The sequence below is a fragment of the Pelobates fuscus genome, chromosome 5 (assembly GCF_036172605.1).
Source record: "Pelobates fuscus isolate aPelFus1 chromosome 5, aPelFus1.pri, whole genome shotgun sequence".
In the NCBI taxonomy this organism is placed as follows: domain Eukaryota; kingdom Metazoa; phylum Chordata; class Amphibia; order Anura; family Pelobatidae; genus Pelobates; species Pelobates fuscus.
In genome coordinates, this window is record NC_086321.1 from 279,269,104 (window position 1) to 279,283,997 (window position 14,894).

Here is a 14,894-nt window from a genome sequence, read left to right on the forward strand (position 1 = left end):
ACCGCTGGCTAAGGATGATGAGAGTTATAGTTCTGTTTGTAATCATGGTAACCTCAAACCATGCATACTGGATATTGCCAGGAAATGGTTGTAACACAAACACTCCCCTCCCCCCTTCCCTCTGAGCCCCAATTATGCAGATACAAGGGCAGAGTGGGAGACAGCCATGGCCAGCTGTGCTACATCCGGACACTGATTCAGTAAGTACACTCCTGTGGTGCATATTTAATTTAATTTGAGTGTTCAGTTTGTTTTGGAGGGATCTGGGGTATATATTCTCTTGTCTGCACATTTGTTACATGTTACCTGTCCTGATGAAAGCTCCATGTTGGAGCTGAAACGTTGATATTTTATATGGAATAAATAAAAGCTAAACTTTACTACTTCAACCAAGTCCCAGGAGTGCGATTGTCTCTACACCCATATCTACCTTTGCCACAACCAGCACCGGGCACTACAGAAGTCTTCTTGGAGTGCAAGCTACTACAATGTATATATATATATATATATATATATATATATAAATATATATAATTACATAAATGATTACATAAGTATACACGTAGAATTTAAATACATTTATATATGTATATATATATTAACATTCTATGTGTATATTTAAGTAATTTTTTAACATAATTATGTGATTTAATTAATTAAAATTTGATTGACATGCCTGACAACCCAGGCAGAAAGTGCAGAGAATTAATTTGCAAGCAGTATATTTAACCCTGTAACTTCCCAAGACACCATAAAATCTGTACATGGGGGGTACTGTTTTACTCGGGAGACTTCCCTGAACACAAATATTAGTGTTTCAAAATTATAAATTGTATTACAACAACGATATTTTCAGTAAAAGTGAAGTTTTTCGCATTTTTCACACACGAACTGGACTTTTACTGACAATATTATTGTTGTAATATGTTTTACTGCTTTGAAACACTTATGTTTGTGTTCAGTGAAGTCTTCCAAGTATAACAGTACCCCCATGTACAGGTTTTATGGTGTTTTGGAAAGTTAGAGAGTCAAATATAAGGCTTGCATTTCATTTTTTTCACATTGAAATTTGCCAGTTTGGTAATGTTGCCTTTGAAACCGTATGGTAGCCTAGGAATGAGAATTACCCCCATGATTGCATACTATTTGCAAAAGTAGACAACCCAAGGTATTGCAAATGGGGTATGTCCAGTCATTTTTAGTAGACACTTAGTCACAAATAAAACTGATACTGAAATAAACTAAATAAAAATAATTGTTTTGTTTGGAACTCACAAAAATCTTTCTAAGAACCTTAAAAGCCAGCCAAAAATAGAAGACTTCAAAAAATCATTTCCACCTCCTTTTCTTTATCTACTGTTCATTTGCACCCCTTTCACTTCCCTAGTTCTTCTCAACCACAGGCGTTTTTTTTTTTAAAGCAGAAAAAGGCAGTGTTTATGTTAATAAAAAAAAATGCATCCTGAAACAGGCAGATGTTTAGATCACACACAAATAAAGGTTATTAAAGTGGGTCATACAACTCATCTCATTTCATCTATGTATAGTGCAATGCAAACTCAGAGTTCTCCACTTTCCTTTGCATCACACACATTGCTTACCACAGGGACATTTAAGTAATATGAGGCATTACAGTTGATGAAACATTGTATGGGGTGAGCGACTGCATCATCAATAGGGATGGAATTAATGGAATTATGTTTTTTCTTTGTATGTGTGGCCAGGTTATATACCCTTTTATCACACATTTATATGTTCCCTTAAGCCAAAAATGGTGTTTATAAAATAATGCATATATTGTTTCATATATTGTGAAACACATTGGGGACTAACATAGAGAGAGTGGAAAATGAATTCATACTTACCGTAATTTTCTTTTGCCGATAAGCAGCGATGCCGTAAGTATGGGTGGGTAGTATATGCTGCCATGACTAATAGTCAGGAAATGCAACACTGACCAACACACACACACACAGACTCACTGACAGACGCACACACTCACTCACAGACAGACACACACACACACATACTGACAGACAGACACACACATTCAGACACACTGACAGACAGACAGACACACACATACTCACTGACAGACACACACACACAGAGACAAACACACATACTCACTGACAGACACACACACATACTCACTGACAGACACACACAAACACATACTCACTGACAGACACACACACACACATACTCACTGACAGACACAAACATACTCACTCACAGACACACACACATACTCACTGACAGACACACACATACTCACTGACAGACACACACACACACACACATACAGACAGACACACAGACACATACTCACTGACAGCAGGGCCGGCGCATCCATAAGGCGGCACAGGCGGCCGCCTTAGGGCGCAACAAGAGGGGGGGCGCAAAATCCGAATCCTGGGCCCTTTGCCTGTGACTCACATTTTAAAAATATTTCCTGCTCCTGATTTGCTGCCCGGTTCCCAGTGCTGCTCTGATATGTCAGAGTAGTATGATGGGCGGGGCTTCCTCCTCCCTGCATTCCAACTCCCCGGCGGTCTCAGCTGAACGGAACTCAGGCCCAGTGTGCAGCTTCCCTGCATTGAGTCACTGCTGCACCTGGACAGGACACACACAGAGCTGTTGATGGGCCTGGCAGCATCACCAGTGAGCAGGTAAGGAGAGCAGCATGTAATTTTTTTAAATTAACCCCCTCATTACCCCATTCCTCTAGCTGTGTGTCACTTTGATCCCCTATAGCTCTGACAGGGGATTAGGGGGAAATGTGAGACAGAGTGAGGTTAGAGTCTTTAATTCCCTGTCATTGTTTGCCTAAGCCCTGTTTCAGTCTGTCCCAATAATTCCCTGACCACTAGCCCTGTGTCACTGTACCCCTAATCCCCTTAGCACTGTGTCACAGCCCCACTAATCCCCTGCCATGTGTCACTCTGCCCCCCCAGTCCTGTGTAACTATGCCCCCCTGCCCCCTAGGCACTGCCCCACTAATCCCCTGCCCCCTAGGCCTGTGTCTCTGTCCCCCTAGCCCTGTATCACTCTGTCCCCCTAGCCCTGTGTCACTATGTCCCCCTGCCCCCTAGGCCTGTGTCACTGCCCACTAATCCCCTGCCCCTAGGCCTGTATCACTCTGTCCCCCTAGCCCTGTATCACTCTGTCCCCCTAGCCCTGTGTCACTATGTCCCCCTGCCCCCTAGGCCTGTGTCACTGCCGACTAATCCCCTGCCCCTAGGCCTGTGTCACTGTCCCACTAATCCCCTGCCACCTAGCCCTGTGTCACTGTCCCCCTAGCCCTGTATCACTATGCCCCCCTTCTCCCTGGCCCTGTGTCACTGTCCCCCTGCCCCCTAGGCATGTGTCACTGCCCCACTAATCCCATGCCCCCTAGCTCTGTGTCACTCTGTACCCCTGCCCTTTAGCCCTGTGTCACCCCTAGCCCTGTGTCCTCCCTGCCCCCTAGGCCTGTGTCACTGTGTCACACTGTCCCCCTAGCCCTGTGTCACTATATCCCCCTGCACCCTAGGCCTGTGACCTCCCCACCAAACCCCTGCCTCCTAGCCCTATGTCACTATGTCCCCTTGCCCTCTAGGTCTGTGTAACTGCCCCACTAAACCCCTGCACTCTAGCCCTTTGTCACTATATCCCCCAGCCCCCTAGACCTGTGTCACTGGCCCACTAATCCCCTAACCCTGTGTCACTCTGTCCCCCTGCCCCCTAGCCCTGTGTCACTCTGTCCCCCTAATCCCTGCCCCATATTACTATTTCACTGTCCCCCAATCCCTACCCCCATAATCCCCTGCCCCCGTAGCCCTGTGTCACTCTGTCACCCTAGCCCTGTGTCATTGTAGCCATAATTCCCTGCCCTAGCCATGGGTCACTGTCTCCCTGCCCCCTAGCCCTGTGTCACTCTTTCTCCTAATCTCCTGCCCAATAAACCCTGTGTCACTCTATCCTCCTAATACACTGCTTCCCTAGACATGTATCACTTTGTCCCCCTAGCCCTGTGTCACTCTGTCCCCCTGATCCCCTGTCCGCATAGCCCTGTGCTAATCTGTCCCCCTAATACCCTGCCCCCTAGTCTTGTGTCACTCTGTCTCCCTAATCCCTTGTCCGCTTAGCCCTGTCACTCTGTCCCCCTAATCCCCAACCCTGCTATCACTTTGCCCCATAATTCCCTGTTACTCTCTGTCCCCCAACTTTGAGTTACTCTGTCCCAGTAACTTTGTTACTCTCCCTTGTGTCATTGTAATGCCCCGTCTCTCTAGCATTTTGTTCCCTTTGTTTAAATTTTTTTTTTCAATATATTACAAGATCAACAATTTAATAAATAAAAATTTAATTCCTTGTGAGCCGTAGGTGGAGTGCATGGTATGCACCTGTGTCTGGTGCAGACTATTATAATTACTGTCTCATGGTTTTGGTGCCCAGTTATAGAGTCAATGCACTCACACTGGGATTCCTAGCCTGAACTTTGACTCATAACAAGCACCAGACTAGAAGGAGGGGTCTGCAGTGCACCAGTCATAAGTACAGGACATGCGTTTTACCACCAGGCCACCAGGGAATTTAGTTCCCTCAATACAAAAAAAAGTAAACAGGAGTAGAGGTAAAACATATTTTTATTATATGAATTAAACACCCACTACACACAGCCAACACATAAAACATATTACACACAAACCAAACACAGCCATCACACATTACATTACATTATTATGAGGTTTATTATAGTGGAGCTCTGTGATAGTGTTATACAAAATGCACATTCATTTTTATAGGTGTGGAGCTCCGATTTGTGATACACTCAAAAAATACATTTTAGTTTTTTTTTGCTGTGGATCTCTGGGATTAACTCATACACAACACACAATACTGTGAATGTTAATGCCCAGGATCAAGGTAAATGAGGAATACCCAGTCCAAAGCAATAATCTTTGTGTTTGTAAGTGGCGCCTCTGTATACATCAAGGGAGTGATGGGGCGGCAAAATGCATCTCCGCCTGTGTACCTAAAAATTCTTGCACCGGCCCTGACTGACAGACAGACACACACATACTCACTGACAGACACACACACACACACATACTCACTGACAGACACACACACAGACACACACATACTCACTGACAGACACACACACACACACACACACACATTCTTGCACTCACATAATTTAATTTATTGTTCCCTACCTTTGGGAGCTGGTGTGGGGATCTTCTGTCTGGAGATCTCCTTCCTGCTCCTCACTGCAGTGAGGAGCAGGAACGCTGAGCTCCCTCGCTGGCTGCCAGGAACCTCTCCTCTTCGGCTGGGTGAGTTTTAGCAGAGTAGGCACCTGCAATGTGGAAAAGCAGGTGCCTACTCTGCTATAACACCAGCATGTACTCTCGGCTTGCCAGGCTGCAAAGATGCCCATTGTGGGCCGCATGCGGCCCGTGAGTTTGACATGCCTTTACACACTCCACTCCCTGTGAGCGAACTCATAGGTGGACGTATGGGTGGGCCTTACGGATATACTCACCGTCGGGCCCTGGGGGCCCAGACCTTAAGCTGTGCAATTGGCCCAAAAAAATGGAGCTGCTTCACGTTCCCCCAGAACATTGACTTTTGTGACCACAGTTGCAAACAGCCGCCAGAGAGCCTGTTCTACACGAGACCAGTGGAGCCAGACTGCAGCCAGAGCCCATCATCATCCTCATCTGGTTGTAAGTAGGCAATCTAGTATATTATTCGTGGCACTAATCTCTAATTTACCTCACATTAAAGGGACACTATAGTCCCCAGAACCACTGCATCTTAATGTAGTGGTTTTGGTGTCTATAGCCTGTCCCTTTTTAATGTAAACGCACACTGTGTGCAGCACTGTTGTTAGTTCATATGGTTGGGGCATTGTGATGTCACATGGGGGGGCGGCAAATGTTTATTTTGCCTAGGGCGGCAAAAAGCCTTGCATCAGTCCTGATTATTGTATATATTGTTATAGATGCCAAGTGAAGTTGTGTATGGGCTCATGTGTCACAGTCTATGCCAAGTGTGATGAAGTGAAGTTGTTACATTTTCTGCTTAAACTATTGTCTCCTCTGATTATTGCATAATATTGTAGCATCATTACCAAGAATTATGGAAAATGGTTTATATTTTTGCAGTTAGCCTGACTCAACATATTTTCCCTACTGTTGTATTTTTATATTGTTTAGTGCAAAAAGGAGAGATGGTTTTCTTAGCCCTTCCGTTCGTTTAATAGTCATTCTCACTGTTAAAGGCAAAGAAGTGCATTGTAAAGTGAAAAGTGTTTACTTATCAACAGGTTTTTGCCATAATTTTAAATTGTGTTCTTCTTATTGCAATAGGAATAGAAATTGTCTCATCCAAGCAGACGTAATCAGCTTGTCCCTCCCTGCCATAATTTATGCCCCACCTTCCTTCTATGCCTCCCTATAGCCTTAACAGTATTTTTTCTTGTTTTTTTAAACTTCAATTTCCCCTCCATGCCTCCTTCTGTCCACCACCACCACAAACCACCCTGCCTCCCCTTACTGACTCAGAGTGTGCACATGCCAATCAAACCATTCAATCATATACTTCACTATGAGAAACATTTGATTTGACCATAGAGAGGAAGTGAGTGATGCAGTGTGACATCCAGTTTTGGGTGAATCTGGCTGAGTCATATTGGGTCAGATTCTACTGTTATCTGACCAACTGCTGCTCAACCTAACTTGCCTGCTCTTGTTAGTGCTCTGTAAAGTCTGTGTGAAACTGCAGCAGCAGGCAGGTTACGTTGAGCAGCAGGTGGTCAGATAATAGTTGAATCTGACCCAAAATGGCTGCTCAACCAAATAAAGTAATTTTTTCTCAAAAATATAAAATGTACGGGGCGGAGCCTGACACTGCACCGGCGCAGACGCACATTCCTAGAGCTTCTACATAGACCATCTCAATCCGACAAAATCAGGGGCATCCCGCAACAATTCTGGACATATACCCTGCCACTGCCTTAAGAGTATCCTACGGACACCGCCGATGCCGTTTTTTCTGACACCCGGCTCCAAAAATTGACGCCGAGGCGGGAAGGCCTACCACGTGGGCGGACAGCAGCAAGACACAGCCAGACGACTCTGGCCCTGGAACACACTCGACCTATAAGATTGGCACCCCTGCCTACAAAGTACAGATGAGATGGGACGCAGGTCTCAAACATCGCTCCCACATAACCCGAAGCTGCAGCGAGACATCGTTCAAATGCTGCAGGCACCAGGAGCAGACCCCGACTCCTCGTGATGCCTCCGCACTGCCCTCCTAAAATGGGGAACCACAGGACAGCCCTCCTAAGTCCGTGACACCCTGCACCCGCACAGGTAACAGAGGACAGTACCCCACCTTCGAAAAGAGACATACAGGCCATGCTGACAGGCCTGCAACAGAATCTCATGCAGATGTGGAAAGCAGATCTGGCAGTAATAAAAGTTGATGTGCAAGCAGTGACAGCACGCACTCAGGCGACAGAGGACGAAGTTAAGGGCCTGAAACAGGGCCTACAAGTACTGGGGGAGAAGGTACAACACCTACACTTCACACAAGCAACCTTGTCCAGACAAGTCAACCTACTGGAGGAGAGGGGGCAACGCAAAAACTTCAAGATCAGAGGGGTACAGGAATCAGTGCCGTTGGAAGAACTACCACACTTCATAAGACGCCTAATGGCCGCACTACTACCAACAGGACAAGCTAAAACTTTCCTATTCAACGGAGTTTACAGAATAGCTAAATCCCCACAAGCACTTAACGCAGCTCTGAGAGACATCATACTACGGTGCCAATCAATGTCAGACAAATTGGTGCTACTGGCAGTACTACAAGGAAAGACTCCTTTTGAGTTCGAGGAATGAAGACTTTCCTTTTTTTCAGGACTTCAGCAGGGCCACACTACTCTGGTGCAAATATATGCAACCACTCCAAGCAGCAGGCATTGCCTACAGGTGATCGACCCCAGGTACCCTCTGGGTTACCAAAGATGGCAAGCAATATAAGGCCACAGACCCTACGGAGGGCCCAGTGCTAATGGCGGCACTGGGACTCCCTAACCTTGAGACGACCTATACAACACAGCCAGAACCCCAACCTTGGAATGCGGACACAGCAACGGTCGTCACACCCAGAACAAACAGAGGCACCAAGACCTTCACTAACTTTCACTGCCTACGACCTTTTACATGTTAATTTGTTTATTAACTTATGCAAACATTTTTTTTTTATATAATCTACTTTTAGTTAAAGGGACTCTCCAGCCAACCCGTTTTACTCACCTGGTTCCAGCGCCGGGAGCCTCATGAAGCCGCGCCCCCTATTTCGTCAAAATGACGAAATAGGCGGGCGCGAGCAGGGAGCAATCAGATGCTTCCATTTGGAAGCGTCATTGCTCCCTTCTGCGCATGCGCGGCTTTGCCACACATGCGCACATACTTCAGAGGGCGGCATTCATTTCCGCCCTCTGAAGTCCTTAGCGCACTACCGCACATGCGCGCGGTGTGCGCGGCCGCGAGCTGAGCTGAGTGACAGCTCAGCTCGCGGTCTTTGCCCGCCCCCTCCGCTGCTGACAGGCTGGAGAGAGAAGGCGCGCACACAGTGCCTTCTCTCTCCTGCACACGTCAGACGTATTTTACGTCTGACGTGTACAGGGCCTTTTTAGGGCCCTGCATGATAGGAAGTCCCTCTGGTGGCCGTCTGAGTGACGGCCACTGGAGGTATTCCTATCAATCAATGTAAACACTGTATTTTCTCTGAAAATACAGTGTTTACATTAGATTGCCTGCAGGGAGCTATAGATCATACCTGGACAACTACATTAAGCTGTAGTTGTTCAGGTGACTATAGTGTCCCTTTAAACTTTTTGTTGCAACAACTAAGCAACAGTCCTGAAGACGAGAAAGGGGCCTATTGAACTATGCCCTATTGACGCAGCTCGATCCTCTCACACTCCCACAGCTCCAACCTACCTAGACTCACACTTGACATGGTTACAAAACCATGTCGCTACTATGCATAGCCATCACCACTAATCTATAATAACCCGAGGCCCACAGTGCACTACACCCATGGGCGAAAGCCATGTAGCCACAGTTGGGAGCCAACATGGGTGCAGGCCAAGTTTAAGAAAGGGGCCCCTCAGAGGAAAGCCATAACGCACCACAAGCCAAACACAGTCCATAAATCGGGCGCCACAGGGCGTTCCATAAACCAATAGCCTTACAAGAAAAGACCCGGGCTTGACTACCATAGTCAGAAGTCACAGCCAATACCACACGCCTCACCCACCCTAAGGCTCCATGATATTTGCACTGATTCACATAGACGGGTGTCTTATACCCCCTCAATTTTACTTATGACTTTCCTCGTTACAACATATCAGTCCACTATAATTACAAAAATAACTGTACCACTACCATGCCGTGTATTTACTGTGAATTGTTTTCGAATGGCGTATATTTGCCCTTGTGGTTATACACGTAGTCTTTTCACCTCATGAAAAATAAAGAATTAAAAAAAAAATGTAAATAATTTTAAAAACTATATTTCATTAAATGTAAAACAATTTAAAAAAAAAAAAACAGCATAAAATGGAATCACAGTTTTCCTTTAATGATTATTGTCTCTCTATCTGAGCTAAGTCCATCAATGCAGGGTGCTTAGCTCATTGCCTGAGAGCAATCAGCGGACATCCTCAGGCAATAAGCTAGCTCTACATTACAAGACTAAGTTCAGGAGAGCTAATGGAAGCTCCTGTTAGGAACAATCACATCTTCCTCCAGTGTCCTTCTGTATAGTGTCTGAGATCATGCAAAGTGCCTCTGTATCCACAGACCTACAATAACTAATTATATGCCAAATTACTTGATAATGTATTTGTGGCAAACTCAGTTTCCCCATTTTTACAGCAAGTGCCTCCATCAGTGAAATCAACAGTCAGTTCACTTTTTAGGTCAATATCCAGTCTCCTCGCATTCCACTCTGTGCACATTAAGCTATTTTAACAAAGTAAAATACAGCTTGTGGATACATCGTGATACTTCATGAGGGCCATTTCAATAGTTTATCTGGAGTATACCCCCTAACATCAACATCCCATGTGCAGGGTTAAAGGGAATGAACCAGTAATGCAGATAACGTCAGTAGTGCCACATAAAGGTGACAGACCCACCCAAAATGGGGGCAAGTCCACCTGAAAAGCTGACGTGTCAACTTGTCAATCACACAGGTCAGCCCATTGAGGGTAGGCTATACATAGAGAACAGTTCCACTATCTCTACATGGGGCTAGTACTCTTTGGATAACACGAGCGTGTCTAATGATACGCTTGCATTACGCAGTCCCTGGTGTGTTGTTTCCAAAAGCGGGACACCAGGGAACAAATTTGGACTGTCTTGTTGCAAGTGGGACAGTTGGGAAGCCAGTTTACAGTATATAATTTGATTGCAATTATTTTGTGCTTTTGAGTGTTTTAATGCAGACAGTACGGTTGGAAAATGTAAGTGAGTAAATGCTGGGGATATAACTAACAGCAGAGAGACAGAGTTAGAGCAGAGAGACAGAGGTACAAGAGGTAATTTGGTATTTTAGTATAATGGAGGACAGGGAAGGGTTAGCAGTAAAATACACGTTTGTAGGAGTTAATTGTGTTTTTAAAGGGTGCTCCAATCAAAAAATAAACAAACAAACAAAAACAATGTTTGTTTAAAACACAGTTTTTGGTGGGAAAATAAAATATCTGTTCCAATCCCCCACCCTTTTTTTTGTTTTTTAATTGAAATTTTTAAAAATTCACTCAAACCAGCACCAAGATCATGTTCTTCCTGCAGCCTATTCTGGGCTGGCTAATGCACCTCTATGTATTTGCAGCTTTCACCAGGTCATGGTGCTTGGAGTAACAATTCAAGGCAGAAAAAGTTAACTTCACAAGGCACATAACTAGGAGTTAAAGGCTCTGTCACCAGAAAAAAAAGACTTTGAGCATTTCACAAAGATAAAATCGCTATGAAATGCTCAAATTCCAATGCAGTCAAAAGATATCATAAGATAAAGTAGGGGCAGACACACAAACACTGACACACGTGCACAAACATACACGTACACAAACACGGACAAATCTACACAGATACAAATGCACACACGTACTCACACAAGCACTGACAAACAGATACATACAGACACACACACAAACACTGAAACACATGCACGGATACATATACTGACACACACAAACACTGACACACTTGCACATATTCTGACACACACGAACACTGACACGCATGCACAGATACATACACTGAAACACTTTTACTCTCTCTCAGTCCAGCTCACTCCCCTGTGTTCATGCAGTAGTGTGCCCTTCAACTGCTTCCCCCTAGACTCTGGTGTTTTTGGTTCCAAGGGAGCCTGCCTACTGCCTTCTTGCATTTTTGATGCTCATTGTTGAGTCAGAACACATGCTGGGAATCCCCTTGGCTGCGCTCTGACTCACAGAGAGCCAGAGACCCGAATGAGAGGCTATTATGGAGTGTAGCGAAGGAGGTACAGAGTGTGTGATTCACACTGGACCAACAGGGAATATTTTTTCTTTAATATATTGCCTACCCTGCAATATATTCAATTAAAATTGAATTGTACTTTTCATGGAGTGCAGAATTATCATCTTGCCAAGGTACCCTTAGATGGCCACTGCTGTTGCGAGCTGCCTGGCGTCCCTGTTGCCATAGCGCCTTGTGTGGACACACAGCTCGCACACCCAAAGGCCAGCCCTGTTTGTGTCAGTAAGCATGTGGCAGTGACTGCAGCCAAGCTGCCTGACAACCATCCAGACCAGCTCACGTGAACAATGCAGAGAACACTGTTTCAGTGCTATCTGCAGGGCCTAGTGCCCTTAGCACTCATGATGTGCTTTTTATGGACAGTTCCCTAGTGTTCCCAAAAGAGGGACCCTGAGGAACAATCCCGGAATGTGGACAGGATACATTTTAACTGTCCCAATTTTGTTAGTCCTGGAATCACACTGACACACAAGCCAACTCACTCACACGCATACACTGACTTATACACACAATCACTGCCACATGCTAACTGACACACACAGTCACTGACACGCACAGACATACAAAACCTCATTGACACACACATACTCACTTTAACATTAACACAGTGCTCTTACTAGCAGCCACCTGGATGCTTTCCTGGACCAGCACAATCCCATTCTTCCCCCACCTCCTGGCCAGCTCCCCCCTGTTTTATTATTTATAGCCCATTAATGGGGGACCCAACAGTTTGTATTATAATAGCCTCAAATGTAATACATGACATACCTTAAACTCACTCCACGCAATGGCCACTAGTTAGCCCATCCTATGGTTAACCCTTACACTGCAGAGGGTTATTTAACAATGTGGCCGTTGGATGCTAGTATTTGCATAAAAGCAAGTGAACGATGATTTGCAAATGTGCATCATTGTTCATTTTCACAATCCTATTTTTTGTATAGGATTCAATGAGAAAGCACCGCTTTTAATCTGAACAAACGCAGGAAATTGCTGCAGATTCGCTCAGAGAGACTGAATATGAGAATTGACATTGCAGTCGGAATACGGTCATCATGTCCATCCGTATCAAAACCGGTGTAAAAATATGAACAATTCACACTTTAGTTAATTACTCCTTTAGAGCCACTAGCAGGCGAACAGCTGTATATGAGGGCTGGCTTCCCTGGTCACACGACTTGTTTCTCTAGTTCAGTGAGGCTTCCTCTTCCTCCTGAAAGCTCACCAATGGGAGGAGCAGCTCTATACCCGGCGCTGTGTCTGTGTGTATCATTCCGTGTAACAAGTGACCTAATGCTGAATAACAATGTCTCACCGAGTCAAGTAAAGCCAGCGGCGGATCCAGGCTGTAGCCTGAAACTCTTCTGTCAGCACGGAGCGATTAGCTTTATAGCAAAGCGTTGATAGAATCTGTGGGTTTATCTATAAACCTGACTGACTGGCTGGCTGGCTGGCACCAAGTATGAGACGCTGGGATTTAATGAAGTGTTGACACCAGGACAGACTGTGAGTGTCCCATACCCCAGCCTAATATGAGTGGAGCCACATCAGATATGGGGGATGAAACCAGGCATCTCTTGGACCCTGATTCGGAAAGATGTCTGCAGCTAAGGAAGTTGGTGGAGTTTAAAGTTTACAAGAGAAGATGGTTTTTCCTTGGGGTGGTGTGCCTTCTAAACTGCTCAAATGCCATGGTAGGTGACACCCTGGGGACCTATTGTAAATATCTAAATGTTGGGAGTATTTAGTGAATCTACTTTTAGGCTTTACCTAGAGCCTCAGCTGCTGCAGTGTCATCTGGGAATCAGTGTTTTTCCTCAATCTGCTGATCGAAGAGGTTTTGGACTGAAAGCTATGTATTCAGCTGCCGCAGAACCGCTTTGGAACGTCAACGTCAATCACTGCCACCCACTGATATGGATCTTCACAGCCAACATTCCAGAGTGGTTCTGCAGCATTCTTTACAGCAGAGACTGTCCTTAATGCCAGCCTGGGTTGGCGTGAGTGACTGTCCAGCACCGGATTAACAATCCTACTTCATTGCACTATGGTTTTATTTTCTGTCATCTGCCTTTTAGATGAGAATATGTTTTTTTTACTATCCCTCTTTTTGGCAAAGTGATCTGTGAAACAAAAAAAATATATAATATTTTTTTAGGAGAAATCAATGTATTGGCGATATATATGTATTTTTAAATGTAGTAGTATTGAGTCACATTATAATAGCAAAGAGTGTATGTGGAACCTACTCATGTTATAATACAATACTCGATGCTGTTTAATATTGCTTTTAATATAGACAGGTGGTTATGTAAATATATGCTTAAAACAAAAGTATCAGTTAATTTCTATCTCTGTAGCCACAATGTTCCATAGATTTAAAGTCACCAAGTCTCAGTGAAGTGGTCTGGGTGCAGTGTCCCTGTCCCTGCAATGTAAAGCATTTCACGTTTGTGGATCCCTATTGCAAACACTGGGGTGCAACGCAATGCTTTTGTAACCAAGGGCATTTTCACTCACTACTAATCTCCAGATTTCATCAATGTACCACCAGGAAATAATACCTCTCAAGGGCTCCTATTTAGAGAGGATCAGTCCCTTTTGCCATTCTTTTATGTGCTAATATCCCTCTTTTGTAAGAGCTCCACATTGTTGGTTTGATTGAGTGTATACCATTGCTCCAAATCAGGCTTCCCCAAACTGCGGCCCTCCAGATGTTGCTGAACTACAACTCCCATAATTATATGAATGAAATAGGCTGAGAATCATGGGAGTTGGAGTTCAGCAACATCTGGAGGGCTGACGTTTGGAGAAGCCTGCTCCATATCAATAATATTCACAGTAATGAAACTACAATAAATGTGTTCATGAATCGGATACATTGTAAATCAGATACATTGTTCCTTTTCTACTTACATTTAGTTGCATAAATCTTTTTTATAAGTCACCTACAATGTCTCAGAAAAGCCCACCACTGGTCACATCCTCTGTCACACTCCCACAATCAAAATGTCCCTCTTTGTCCACTGCATTTAATTTTCACAAATGAAAGTAACATTTCCGTTTTCAAACTGGTGGTTGAGACGTTTGGTATTGGGGAAAAAGAAACTCACACTGTTAACAATATAAAAATAGCACGTGGAGCCAATACTGAATGAGTCTGAGCATTTGTCAGTCAATATGACACATATACATGTTTAAATTCCTTTTAGGTTACTGTTCTCAGCATCTGTAGTGATAAATGTTACCTACCTAGTTTGGCCCATACCAAACTGCTCAAATGCCTCTCTCAGCCAA

General features: G+C 44.6%; 1 protein-coding gene across 1 annotated transcript in view; it reads left to right on the plus strand.

The window, feature by feature from the left end:
* The first annotated feature begins 12,825 nt into the window (after positions 1-12,825).
* SLC49A3 (solute carrier family 49 member 3) overlaps positions 12,826-14,894 on the plus strand; it is a 45,677-nt gene continuing 43,608 nt past the window's right edge. The window contains exon 1 of the mRNA XM_063455342.1: positions 12,826-13,291. Coding sequence (XP_063311412.1) covers positions 13,130-13,291 — 162 coding nt within the window. The 5' untranslated portion in view covers positions 12,826-13,129. The remainder of the gene's footprint in view (positions 13,292-14,894) is intronic.